This window comes from Ambystoma mexicanum, chromosome 10 (assembly GCF_040938575.1).
Source record: "Ambystoma mexicanum isolate Mex_15411 chromosome 10, UKY_AmexF1_1, whole genome shotgun sequence".
Lineage (NCBI taxonomy): Eukaryota > Metazoa > Chordata > Amphibia > Caudata > Ambystomatidae > Ambystoma > Ambystoma mexicanum.
Genome location: NC_090932.1, coordinates 39,968,483 through 39,982,020, shown reverse-complemented (window position 1 = coordinate 39,982,020; position 13,538 = coordinate 39,968,483). Strand labels below are relative to the sequence as shown.

Below are 13,538 nucleotides of genomic sequence, written 5' to 3'. Positions count from 1 at the left end.
CCATGTATTTGTTTGTTTATGGTGTTAAATGTCAGATTCACTTTACAGCACTTTCGTTATCCCTATTCTCCAGCATTGGCTCTTTCATACATGCACATGCTTTGCATTTTCCCAGCGACAAGCTGGGGATCCTCGGATACTTTATAGATATATTTTGTCCACCTCAGTACGGGTGTGTACTAGCCCCATCCCACACAGTGTGAGGCTCCTGTCACCCAGCCTTCCTTCGATTTTAATCGCGTGTCAAACTTGGTGGAATCTTCAGGTTTGTTCTCCTCAGGAGAAACCACATTTCCGAAGGAAAAGTTACATTTTTCATCAAAAGAATCACTGTTCCTCTACAGCGTCGTCGTTGGGAAAGGGAATATAAAGGAGCAATGCTGGAAAGCATGGAAAAAGAGAATACATATCTATTTAAGGCTTGTTTTATTTTATTACATTTTTTACTCGCCAAGAGACTGGGGTATCACAGCGAGGTTACAGACAGCTTGAGAATGCATACATTACAGAACCGGTCAGGCACAATTATTTTGGAAAGAATACAAAAAAAGCCAGCAAGGCACAATTATATTGGAAGCAGAAATCACATATTCATCACAGGGGTATATGCATGGGGAGTGGCATATTTACAGCATGTTATGCAGGCTGGGTTATTAATATTGATTAACTAAGTTTTCAGCAGTTTTTTTAATCCTTTGAGGGTTCAAAAAACTGCTGAAAACTTGGTTATTCAATGTACCTCCTGCAGCCTCAAGAATGTCTATGAAGTAGACAGACTTGGTGAGTGCATTTGCTGCCTTTATCCCAATCATTCGGCCGACGACTACAAAATCTGTCTGGGTTTTAGTTCAAAAACCCTTAGACGTATACGACTTGTGTGTTGGCTCCAGGAGAGGCATTATCCGCTGTCAGTGCCAGAATCCATCAAGAGCAGGCCATACCCAGGGAAACCAGGCCCCCATCGAAGGAAAGGGCTTTGTCAGAAGAAAGACCCCATAAAAGGCGCAAGCATCACCACGGGGAAGAACCGCAGACGTCAAGTGCTGTGGTGGTGAGGACGTCAATGACCAAATCCTCGACTATACCCTTGTCATCAAAGAAGCACTCGTCTGCTACTGAGACGTTGGGTACATCAAAAACGTGGTCTTCCTCGAAATATCCTTCGCCCACTATCGCAAAAGCAGGTCATTTGTCAGCAACGGCAAAAACCTTGTCAACCAAAAAATCAGGTAATTCATCTTAGAGCCCGTCCACGGACTCAACAGTGACAAAAACCTTGTCGGCCACACAATCGGGTCACCTGTCTAAGAGCTCGTCCACAGCCCCGATGACAATAAACTCGTCGGCCACCACGTCAGAAATGGGACATTAGTCAACAAAGAAATCAGTGGAAAAGTCCCACAGTGGACCGTCAATGGGCGGATCCACAAAGCCCCAGACATGCTCTTTGTCCTCAGGGCACTCGTCCACTAGAGGACCATCGACCACGACCATGGCAGCTATAATAGTCAACTGTAACCAAGGAAGCTAGGCAATCCAACAAGCCAATATCGCCCACAGCTGGGACAGTAAATACCCTGTGAAGGCAAGAAGAATTTTTACCAGCTATAGAAAAGCATGCAGAAATTAGTCAAGTGTGCAAAGGGTCAGCTACAACCTCTTCAAGAAGTGCAACAAGAGCAAGTGTACACATCACCAGTGTCCCCAATAATTTACACAGATGTAATACCAGTGGATACCCTGCAACACGAAATAGACTCAGATTTCGTAACACAATAGGCACACAAGACCACCCACACCAGGAAGATTTCAAGATCCTGCTACAGCCGGGCCTAGTCACATACAGATGGCAAGTCATGCTCAGGCTTGTGCATATATAGCTCAACCAACCCAAGCAGCTAAAGTGCTTTTGAACCCTCGAGCTGCTCCCACTACTGCCATCAGTACAGGTCCTGTATTTACAAGCTGTATTATCCCAGCTGCAGACCAGTATGCCACCAGCTCAAGCAGGTCATCAGCCACAAGGACACCCACCAGTTTCACCCCTTAGGCCATTAACATGGTCAAGTGCAGGGTCAAGGCCCCTCTCAGCGCACACGTCATCTAGGTCAGGACAAGCATCACCCATCAGGTCTACATCACCACTCGGTGACGTCACCAGTAGAATCAAGATCTTCACACAGGTCGACGGCTCTCCGTCATTTCCAAAAGTTTAAATCTCTAAAGGGGAAGCCAGCACAAAGGGATATACCGGTGGCATCAAGTAGCATTCGGGAACAAGAGGAATGTGTGCTTCCAGAGACAGATACATACATAGCCCCAGGACACAGACTCAACCACTACTGCATCTCCCACGCATACAGGGTGGGATACGGACACCCTGGTGAAGACCAACAGGAGGAAATACCAATGGCCCCTTTCCTAGATCTGCCAGACGATAAAAGAAAAGCAGCCCTGGCACTGCTTAAGGAAGGAGAAGAAGCGGCTGAAATTGCAGTGAACCTGGCTGAAACCGGGATCAAGCAACTCGGGCACGGTGTGGCCATGCAAAGTTTGGTTGAAATGTACAGACTTTAAACAGGATGTCCAGCACTAGGCAATAGACATGCCCTTTGAAGGGGGTGACCCCTTTGGCACTAAGATCGACAAAGCCCTAAAGGCAATCAAAACGGACACAGACCGACGCATTCCGCTCACTCACCAGCTTGCAAAACAGGAAAGCCGTTCGACCCTTTAGACGGGCGGGGCATCTGAAAGGAACTACCCTTTCTCCTCTAGCAAGGGTGGGCGAATATATGCCAAGGGAGCATATTCCCAGGGATAAAGGAGATCCTTCCAGGGATATAACAAATCTAAAGTTTTCCGACAACCTCAGCGAAGCAAGCAAGGTGTTAACACCCAGAGGGGGAATCAAGGAAATCCATTACCGTGACTGGTCCCTCACCCAGGGCCAAGTTGGGGGGGGGGGGTCAATGGCATTGCATAACCATAGACAGGTGGGTCCTTCAAGCAATCACACACACACCTCCTAAATTTCATGAACCCCCTCCCCCAACATACCATCCACTGCACGAGTGCAAAGTCACCTTCAAGTACTAATTCAGGAGGTGCAGCAAATACTGCAGAAAAAAGCCATTGAAAGGGTGCCAAGCAGACCAAGGGGCTGCAGGATGAACTAGTGTTACTTTGTGGTCAATAAACTGGACGGCACTTGGCGTACAATTTTAGATTTGCACAGTCTCAACAAGTTCCAAATGGTAACGCTGCAAAAGTAATCACCGCCATTCAATGCAACAACTTCCTGGGGATCCCTAGACTTGCAGGAGGCCTATTTACACATTGCAAATCATCCCAGACACAACGTGTCGAATGTTCGTGATCAACAACATACATTACCAATTCCGGGTACTACCATTCGGTCTGAAGTCTGCACCAAGAATATTTACCAAATGCTTAGCGCCTATTGCAGCAGCAATCCAAAGGAAAGGCTACCCATATTTAGATGATAGGTTAATAAGAGCACAATCACTCCACAAGGCGCAACACTCATTGGAGACGGTTCGAACACTACAGGAATTGGGTTTTTCCATAAACTACCAAAAATCCTCACTGCAGCTGTCAAAGAATTTGGTTTTGCTAGGGGCATGCTTCGCTACACAGGAACACAGAGTGTGACCCTCCTCCCAAAGCGTAAGCGTGTTGCTCACACTAGTGCCTAAAACGTCAGTATCTGTATGCAAGTGCATGCATCTGTTGGAGAATGTCGTCGTGTATCCCCCTGATCCCAAATTGCAGGCTCTAGAGGCAGCCCCTGCAAGAATTCGTAGCCAGAAACTGGTCACAAGTGTTGGGCTTGTGGGAGGACAAAGTCTATATCACCCCCGACATTGCCCGCAAGCTACAATGGTAGAAGAACTAACACAACTTGACCAAAGGGAGTCCATTACAGGAACCAGACCCCGACAAAACAATCGAGAATGCATACATGACAGGATGGGGGGCACACATGGGTCACCTGCACGTCAAGGTCTTATGGACAGCTGAAGAAGCCAAAATGCCCTTCAATCTACTGGAGCCAAGGCCAGTTCGATGGGCTCCCAAGTCCTTCCTCCCAGTCTTACAGGGAAGCACGGTCATAATATTAATAGACAACACAACCACAATGTTTTATATTGGAAAACAGGGGGTACTAAATCCATAACATTATTGCAGGAAGCCCAACGCATCTGGAAATGGTCAATAACCAAGCAGATGTCCCTTCAAGCCTTGCAATCGCCAGGAGTCCAGAACAGCATAGCGGACAGGCTGAGCAGACAATTGGCTCAAACTCACAAATGGGAGATCAACCAACAGCAACTGCAGAGAGTATTCAAGCAGTGGGGTCACCGGAACATAGACTTATTTGCATCAGCCAGCAACAAGAAGTGCGGAGCGTATGTAAGTAGAACTCAGCAGAAAGGCTCCAGGGGAAACGCATTCTCGTTCCCGTGAACAGGCTTGTTCGCTTACAAAATCCCCCCTAACCCTCCCCACCCCAATTCCGATCATACATCAGACGATGAAGGAAATCGTGGCTCGTAAGTGCAACGTAACTTATCGCGCCGGATTGGCCAAGGCAAACATGGTACTCCTATCTTCAACAGCTGCTGGTAGATCACCCTATACGACTACCTAGGCATCCGCACATCATCTCAAATAATGAAGATTTTACACCACGATCCACACTCCCTGCAGTTAACAGCGTGGCTCCTGACTTCGCAGAGTTTGGAAGACTAGCAATTCCAGAGGAATGCAGAAAAGTCCTAGAGTCAGCAAGGGCACCGGACACAAGCAAGTCCTATCGGCTCAAGTGGAAAAGATTCTGGAGTGCTGCCAGGGGCAAGGCGCATTACAACTGCTTCGCACAACAATAGAAAAACTGCTACCGTATCTACTGTTTCTAGCAAAGGAGGACCTTAGCCCCACGTCGATTAAGGTTCACGTGGCGGCTATTTCCTGATACACAAGGAATAGAAATGCAACGCTATTGTTTAGGGACCAGCTAGTTAAACATTTTTTAAAGGGGCTGTTTCTGTTTTCTTAGACTGGAGTCTTAATACAATACTTGAGGGCGTTATCGAGAAACCGTTTGAACCGCAGGCCACGGCCTGCATCAAAAATGTATCCTGCAAAGTTGCCTTTTTAGTGGCAATTACATTGGCTAGAAGGGTCTCGGAGCTGCACGCACTAGCAGTCAATCCTCCGTAGCTACGGTTCTGGAAAGATAAATTACTACTAATGACGAACCCAAATTTCATACCCAAGGTACCAATGGAATTTCATATAAATACCAGCATAGCGCTGCCCACATTTTTTACACAACCACATCAGAAGGGGTGTTGCACTGTTTGGATGTCAAGAGAGCCATCAAGTTCTGTTTGCACAGGACAAGACTGCTCAGGAAGTCAACACAGCTTTTTGCGGCTTTCAGTCCAGCGAACAAAGGGAAAGCAATATCTAAACAAAGTGTGGCCTGATGGATCAGGTCAGCTATTTCTACATGTCATGACCAAGCGGGAAGGCTGCTCCAGGGTGCTCCGCAAGCATACTCTACACAAGCTACTGCAGCATGTGCCACGCTATGGGCACTTGTCACTCAGGGACATTAGCCAGGCAGCTACCTGGAAGGTGACACAGTAATTTACTAGAAATTACTGTTTGTGGGTCTGGTGCGTGCTGCTTCTCCAAACTGGAAGAGCGGTTCTGCAGCGTCTATTTCAGTAAGGTAAAAGGCTGTTTTTACCTGCCTAGGACCACATATTTCATACTGCTTTAGAATCTATTCACAGCATGTGAATCTATGAAAGATCCAATGCTGGAGAAGGAGTAAGTTGCTTACCTGTAACTCCTGTTCTCCAGCATTGTATCTTTCATAGATTCAGATGCGCCCTCCTTCCACCTCTGCCAGGTAAAAGTCCTCAGTCTGTGACAAAATCCAGTATGACTGGTCAGAATGTGAGGCGGGCTGGGTGGGAGGAGCCTCACACTTGATGTCACATTGTATGGCGCTAGTACACACATAACGAGGTGGATAGCAACCAAAATAGTACTACACAATATATTAGGTATCCGAGGATACCCAGCTTGTTGCTGGGGAATATTCACAGCATGTAAATCTATGAAAGATACTAATGCTGGAGAACAGGAGTTGCAGGTACGCAACGTACTCCTTCCACTGATTCAAAAATGGCCCCCAAAATCTCATTTGAATGCTCCCACTTAAGCTATAAACCTCCCTCTCTGTATGTCACAGGTTGTAACAAATTATGCAAACAATATATTCAATGTAATGCCTTTTATCAACCTATCTGGAAGGGTTTGTTGGTGTTCCCTGACACGTCACAAGGACAATATTATTCTTTCCTGAGTTAGTCTAGTATCTCCTTGATCTGGCCAACACGAGCGTGGGTGCATTAGACACAAATAACCATGCTATGTTTTTGTAATGTTCACCCAGTGTATTTCTTCTATTTCTTGTCTGTATTTTGTGTAAATGTGTACACTGTGTGTAATTGTACAGGTATTATGCATGAATTTCATGAATGAATTATTGTATTTTATGCGATCGGCATTGTGTGTGTAAGTCAAGACTTTTTTGCAATAAACTTGAGAAATAATTGAGGGACATCAGGCAGTGGACTGGAGGGATATTTCTTTTAAGGCATCCCCTGGCTATAAATGAGGAAACGCCATTGACACCCAGTAATAGACCTTCCTTTGGTTTGTCTAATAGGTAGCACAGCATGTACCAGGGATCGACCGTTCCTGTCCGACTGTCTCAGTTGCTAAGCGTAGCAGGATCATGAGTGGGAAATGCACACCAAAACTTTCGAAAATAATATTCACCACCTTTGGGAACTCTAATCCTGGATCTTTAATCCACAAGGAAAACGCAAAATGCTGGCACTTTGCCACCAGCTACCCACAATAAGAGTCAGTAGGCAATGTATTGTGGAGCAGCTGGTCAGGGAGATTCACCTTTGCTTTTTCATTAAACCCACTGATACTCAAAGTTGTGCAAAGGATTTAAAAAAAAAACTCTAACTTGGCATCCAGATCTTCTAAGCATGGCCATGGCAACACCAGTCAAACTACAACCACATGGATTTAATGACGCAACAGGAAATATTACACCACAATCCCTCATTCTAGCAGCTTGGTTCCTGAGGTCAAAGAATTTGGCAATTTATTCCCCGACGTTGGGCTGGGAATCCTTGAAAACATAATCTATATCATAACCATACCGTGCGCATACCCACAGCACATTAAGACCTTTACATTGTAGCCTATCCACCTTCTTTTCTGGGTTTTTTATGGACCATTAGCAGTGGCTTTGCCTTGGCTCCACCCCAGGCAACCATGTTAAGATTTGTAACTGCAAGTCTGGTGACGGGGAATCCACAATAGCTCTGAGCTTTTCAATTCTTTCCCATAGCACTGTTTTGTCTTTTCAGCATTTTTCTTCAATAATCAGTTGCTTCTAACACAGCACTGTTTTTAGAACACTTTCCTGCTCATCACCTAGCATCCATCGTTCAAGTGTCGCATCTTCTGCTTGAGATGGCTGAGGGAGGTAGGGCAGTTGAGCCTCAAAGTCAGGACTAATTGAAGACTGCAAAAGCTTTGAGGAGAAACACGTTTTTCTCAAGGATGCTCAAAATGACTTCAGTTGAGCTTATGCAGGCAGTAAATGTAGAGTGCGACATCTGCAAAGGCTTCTCTGAGAAGACTCTTCTGGACAGCCACAGGAGACTTCTAATGTTTATGGAGGAAGATAGAGGGGCATCTTCAGGAGAGGAGTCTGCTAGAAGGGCCCTTGAATCCCAGGACTCAGGAAAAGCATGCCTTTTCTTAAGAGGAGAGCTTCTTATATGGAGAGGGTGCAACCACAAAACTGAAAACCTCCAAGGAAGATTCTCTGCACTATGCAAGGCCCCCCATGGTAGAGAAAACAGGCCCAGGTCTCATTCGGACCACACCTTGTCAACTGTTTACAGGCACTCATCCAGACCAGGCAGCAGCATCAACAAAAGCCTCATAAATCCTAAAAGCATTAGTCAACTAGCATGGCACCATCAACTACATTGATTGGGACACCACGGTCAACAGAGAACTCTCCGTCCATGGCAGTGGAGAAACAAAAGTCCTCGATGGAGAAGAATACTTTGTTTGCCATCTCTTCAACAGAGACTGCATGTCACTGGCGTCTCGGCAAGGCCATAACCACCCAGTCAGTGGTGCCGTCTAGAGATCTGTTGATAAGCCTGTCATCTGAACTTTTGCCAATTAATTTGCACATCATTACATTATTGCCCATCAAGATTTACGAGAGAATTCAGATCCGTCCAGAAATTAGCAGGACCTCTCTGCTTCTTCCTTCCCTCCTTGAGAGATTGAAGGTATCAGGGTGACAAGCTTACCATTGCCCAATCAAGATGGTCCCCTGCAGTCATTTGCAGAATACCATTGCTGAATTCAACAAGCGACAGCTAACACCTCAGATAGACTGCCACCAATAAGCCTGCAGCTCCAAAAGAGGAATAAGGCCAACAACATTTAGCACCTTGTGCTACGACCCACCCCTGCCCCGCAAGAAGCCAACTCCACCAAAGCAGGTGTATCCACCCACATCTGTCTGGACACACTTTACTGAAGAGTAGCCCAATGGATAATCTGTGGGAAGACCCCTTAGAAGACCCTTATCATTACTTTTCAGGTCTGGTGACAATGTGTAGAGGGAGTCTTGCTGGAAGATGTGCCCGCAGGAGGATGAGTGGGAAGGTTTTGTCATCCCTAACAAAGGAAACCCAGTTCTCCTGTCGGGACATCGCCACCTAATGACGTCCTCTCCTTCCATTATATGATTGCCATGACAGTGAAGTTGTTCAAGCTGCAAGTCTCCACTGAGGAGGAGAAAGCTGTTCTCTATGACCACGTGTATAAGTATAGACTATCCTGTTACCATTTTTCAGGAATCACTCTACCCCCACAGCGAGGACCTTGCACACTCTGGACTTTTTTGCACATGCTGAAATGTTATATGCCATGCACACTACCTTGCAGAATTTCGGATTCTCGCCTTTGATGGTCCCCGCAAGGGCAAAGCCTTGCTGGGTGGCTGCATGGATTGGACACTGTCCTACCAAGCTGTGATGTGTTGTCACAGGTCTTATAAAAGCACACTCGACTAGAGGACAGGTGGCAACGTCTTCATTCCATAATGGAGTTTTAGTATGGGATATCTACCGTGCCACGGCGTATGTGTATGCATGCATACCTTTGCTAGGCATTACTGCCTTAAGCAATCCAAGACTTGAGTTGGTGGTTGGCCAGGCAGTATTGTCATTTCTTTGCCTGAAGGTACATGCAGCATGTCTCTCCCACCTTGCCCTGCACTTATTTGCATACATTGGGGGGGGGTGTGTTTTCCAAGAATTGGCCAGCATCTTTCATAGATCATCATGCGAATCACCCCCGTGGGGCTGGTGCTGCCATCGTTCCTGCTCACAAGACTAAGGTTTGAAACTGACGATGGCTGCCTGGGGTGGAGCAACAGCCCAACCTTTCTTATTGGTCCAAAGGAAGGTGGATAGGCTTTACGTTGAAAGCCTTCCTGTCCTTTGTGTATGTGCAAAGCATTTCTGTGAAATGTTATGCGCTGGGGATTCCAAGCCTGCCATCGGGGAATAATTCTAGCATGCTCTGGAAGCTACCAACACCAGAGAACTATAGAGAAGTAACAAATTCATTCTGCAGATGTCAATTGGTAATTAGCAGCTTAAACCCAGAGTCCGACCGATAAACTACAAACTCCACTGGTTTTGCACGGTCAGCCATCACCATGTCCTTAACAGGTGACTGGCTGTCTCTTGTTGAAAAGGAATATGCACATTGATTTCTTTCAAACAGGTTATTTGTTTTTGAACATGGTTCGAACATCTTAGATAACTAGAAAAGATTATACCTAGGAGCCCGTTTCTGCTTATTAAAGAAAATGATTGAGATTACACCAATTTAGATCCCACTTCCCTAATTATGGATTTGGCTATATTGGCCGCCTGCACTCTGAGCAACATATTCTGTTCACCTGTTGGTCAAAGCTTGCAAAGATTAAGCAGGCGGAAGGAAGCACGGCATCTTCTATGTAAAGTATTGGCATAGGGTGACGGGCTGGAATATCTTTAATGTTGCTCTAAGAGGCATCTAGATCATTGACCGAGGTTGAACAACATGGGTGCAACAATGCAGTCCGGACGAATGCCTCGATCTGTTGAAAACAAAATGATTGTTCCTCAGCTGCCCAATGTAGTAGTAAGGAAAGTGCATCCAACAGCAACATTACATTCTCTTCAGAGTAAGCATTACATTCCCAAAATAGGCACGTGATTGCCAACAATTAGAATAAGATGGTGCTCCAGCTGGTTATTGCCACTTTTCCTACTAGAAGCATGACTTTTATAATGGTGTGCAATGCTATGCTAGTTGTAGGGAGGCCTGAAAGTATCGAGCAGAGACGCTTCAGTGTGGTCTTCTCCAGAAGTAGGTAACCTTGTTAGAATGGTGTTTGTCCTATTTTCTATTTATTGTTATGTACCATATGGATGAATGAATATTGAGCAAGCACAGCCCTGGCTGCATGGCAGCAGTATGGTATGCTAGGGGATGAAACAATCCAACATGTGTTAGTTGAAGGAAGGGAGATCAGAGACCGTCGATTCTGATCAAGTAAAGCATTTTCTCTTTTCCTCAGGACTTGGTGAGTCTGAAGATACCCGACCAATTCCGCCACGCCATATGGAAAGGCCTTATGGAGCACCGGCAGATCCATGAGTTTGCTTCCCCTCCCCACTTGCTCCGCACAACCAGCAGTGCTTCTACTGTGAGCGTCGGCTCCAACGAATCCAGGGGGGAGCGGGTCATAGACGCTGTCCGCTTCACTCTGAGGCAAACCATTTCCTTTCCTCCCAGGGATGACTGGAATGACTTCAACTTTGACATTGACTCCAGGAGGAACAAACAGCAACGCATCAAGGAAGAAGGCGAGTGAAGGCCTTGGACTGCATGGCCTGCTCTATACATCGCCTCTGGCTTGGAGCGAACATGAACTGCCCCCGCCCAAGGACACAGTGACATTATCGACATCATCCCATGTCAAAGATTCCGCAATCTAATAGACACTAGGGGCCGTCTCCCAATTTACATATTTTCTCCAAAGAAAAGTACATTTATTTTGTGTTACTTTCAAAAAGTCAATGTTTGCAATTGAACTGGAGCATTGTTGCATCCTGTATTTGTATTTGTTGTAAATATATATCTAAACAAATAGATATCTATTTTTTCCTTTTGATAATTTAACAAATTAAGTTGCACTTATTGCTCGGAGCATGTTGATTACATGCAGTGATTGCAAAATAAGCTGTGCAGCGAGTGCTGGATAGTCTTGCTTAGCGTAAGATATCACGTTTGGCACCATGTCACTAGTGGTTCACATGCAGGCCGCCAGTAGACTGGGGCAGTGCCAGTTCTTTTATACGATGAAAGAAATGTCTTAGTATCACACCAGGTCTACGGCTCTGAGTGGTTTCCATCTTAAGGATAATACTGCACGTCTGCAATGGTAGGTCACTGCCATAAAACCTCCTCACCAATGTGAAGGCTGCCAATCGTTCTGATTCCTACCAGTGTATGGTTTGAGGATTAAATGCAGCTATTTTGCTATTTGCGAGACCCAGACACACGCCTCACGCTTCACCTGCAAGATATTCCTGGATGACACCCCTCTCCCTTGCTGAGACCAGTGTGGGCCTTACGGATCCTGCACGCAATCTGCCATCTTCCTATTTCTCTTCTCCACTCTCACATTTTTTTCAATGTTGTTAGAACTTATGAGAAACTTCTTGCTATTGCCCAAACCTCTCCATGCTGTAAGGAGTCGCCTAATATAATTTCCTTTTCTACACTAAGTGGGCTAGCATAAACAGGTAACATGACATAAGCATGCAGGTCATTGATGTGTGGCTATGTGAAAAATTGTCATCAGATACTTTAATTTCTGGCCATTTGGTCCACCATGCTGCGCAGCTTTTCTATATAGGTCCGAGTAATGGAACAGACACTGCCATTTGTACACAGTCTCATGGCCTTGGGGCGCAGTGTACACTTGTAAATACGTCTATGTGTAATATGTGTTTAGTACCCCTATTTTGATTTTTTTTCAAACCGCTTTGCTAGTAGGTCGTCTGAAAATCAGGGTGTTGATCAGTTGATTGGGTCAACTTTCTGGGACAAGTTTTGGTTGAAGCAGTTAATGGGCTGGCTGATCATAGGAGGATTGTGATATTCATGCTTTTCACTGAAATTACCACATAACCGTTATGTTCTTTATTTTGAAACTCTTTAAAGAGGTGAGAGTCCAAGATTTCAAAGTGGTGATGTCTGCCTTGTGCACAATAATGTCCTGCCAAGATGAAGCCGGTTCTCCCACTTCACTCGTCCCCTAATCTGATCTTCTGGCCTACTCTCTCGGCCTTCAAGTGACTATCATTCTCTTCTCTGTTGCTCCTTTTCCCATTTTACAAATGTTTGACAAATTTCTGTAGGACCTTTTAGACCACATGTTTTTGCTGTCTGTTGGATAACGCACTTATGAAACAAAGCATTGCGAGACAGCACTTTTCTTACCATAAAGTTAACTGATCGCTGCTGTAATCCAAGGCATGTTTGTGCCAATTTTGAGAAGCAGAACATATTCTGTAGATGCCAAAAAGGTTCAAGCACTATTTTAATACTTCTGTGTTTTCTGTTCTCATACCTTTAGTGTTTTCGGTGGGGGCATCCTGTTATGAGAAGGATCCTCTGTCCCACATGCCTCAGTCTGTTTTCTAATCTACTTCTGCAGCTTTTTGATAGAGGGGTAAAAATATGCTGTGAATCTAATGTTGGCTGCATTGCAGAGCAGTTCCTGGCTCTCCGGTGTACTCCAAGGCATTGTGGAATAGCTGGAACCTTCCTTTCATTGTGTTGTAAATGTTTTTTTTTTTTATTCACATCTCACATGCATATCATTTGTAAAATTGTATTGTTGAAGTTTTATACATTTCTCAAATAAAGAGATGCATTTGGATGTGTGTTGCATTGTATGGAAGTGTATGGGGCCCAAACAAAGACCCAAAAAGGCACCATGGCGCTTGTGAGGGACAGGTGAGGACAAATCCATAGCGGGATTAAAACAAATGTTCTAATTTCTTCCGAAATCAAATATTCAGGAGTGTTACGAAGGCTCAGTGCCAAAGTGGAGGGGCTAGCACTGTGAAAGATCTTCCTCCAGCCCGGGAACGGCAGACTCTAGGGATACACAGCAGAGAGTTGAGTACATTAGGTTTGTGAAAACCGCATCAAGATCAGTGGTTTTAATACCTGTTCGCACCTACAGCCACTTTTGTACAGGCGCGTTATAAATGCTATATCATATCATAACTATAGGTGTGTAGGTTTACATT

The 13,538-nt window shown here is 45.3% G+C and overlaps 1 protein-coding gene across 6 annotated transcripts in view; it reads left to right on the top strand.

Moving 5' to 3' along the window:
- The window catches only part of TP63 (tumor protein p63), a 1,032,286-nt gene extending 1,020,924 nt beyond the window's left edge, over positions 1 to 11,362 (top strand). For 3 of the 6 annotated variants that reach the window (XM_069617458.1, XM_069617460.1, XM_069617462.1), the window contains one exon: positions 10,790 to 11,362. In XM_069617458.1, coding sequence (XP_069473559.1) covers positions 10,790 to 11,086 — 297 coding nt within the window. In that variant the 3' untranslated portion in view covers positions 11,087 to 11,362. The remainder of the gene's footprint in view (positions 1 to 10,789) is intronic. The other 3 variants (XM_069617457.1, XM_069617459.1, XM_069617461.1) reach the window with 2 other exon arrangements.
- Positions 11,363 to 13,538: the final 2,176 nt, after the last annotated feature.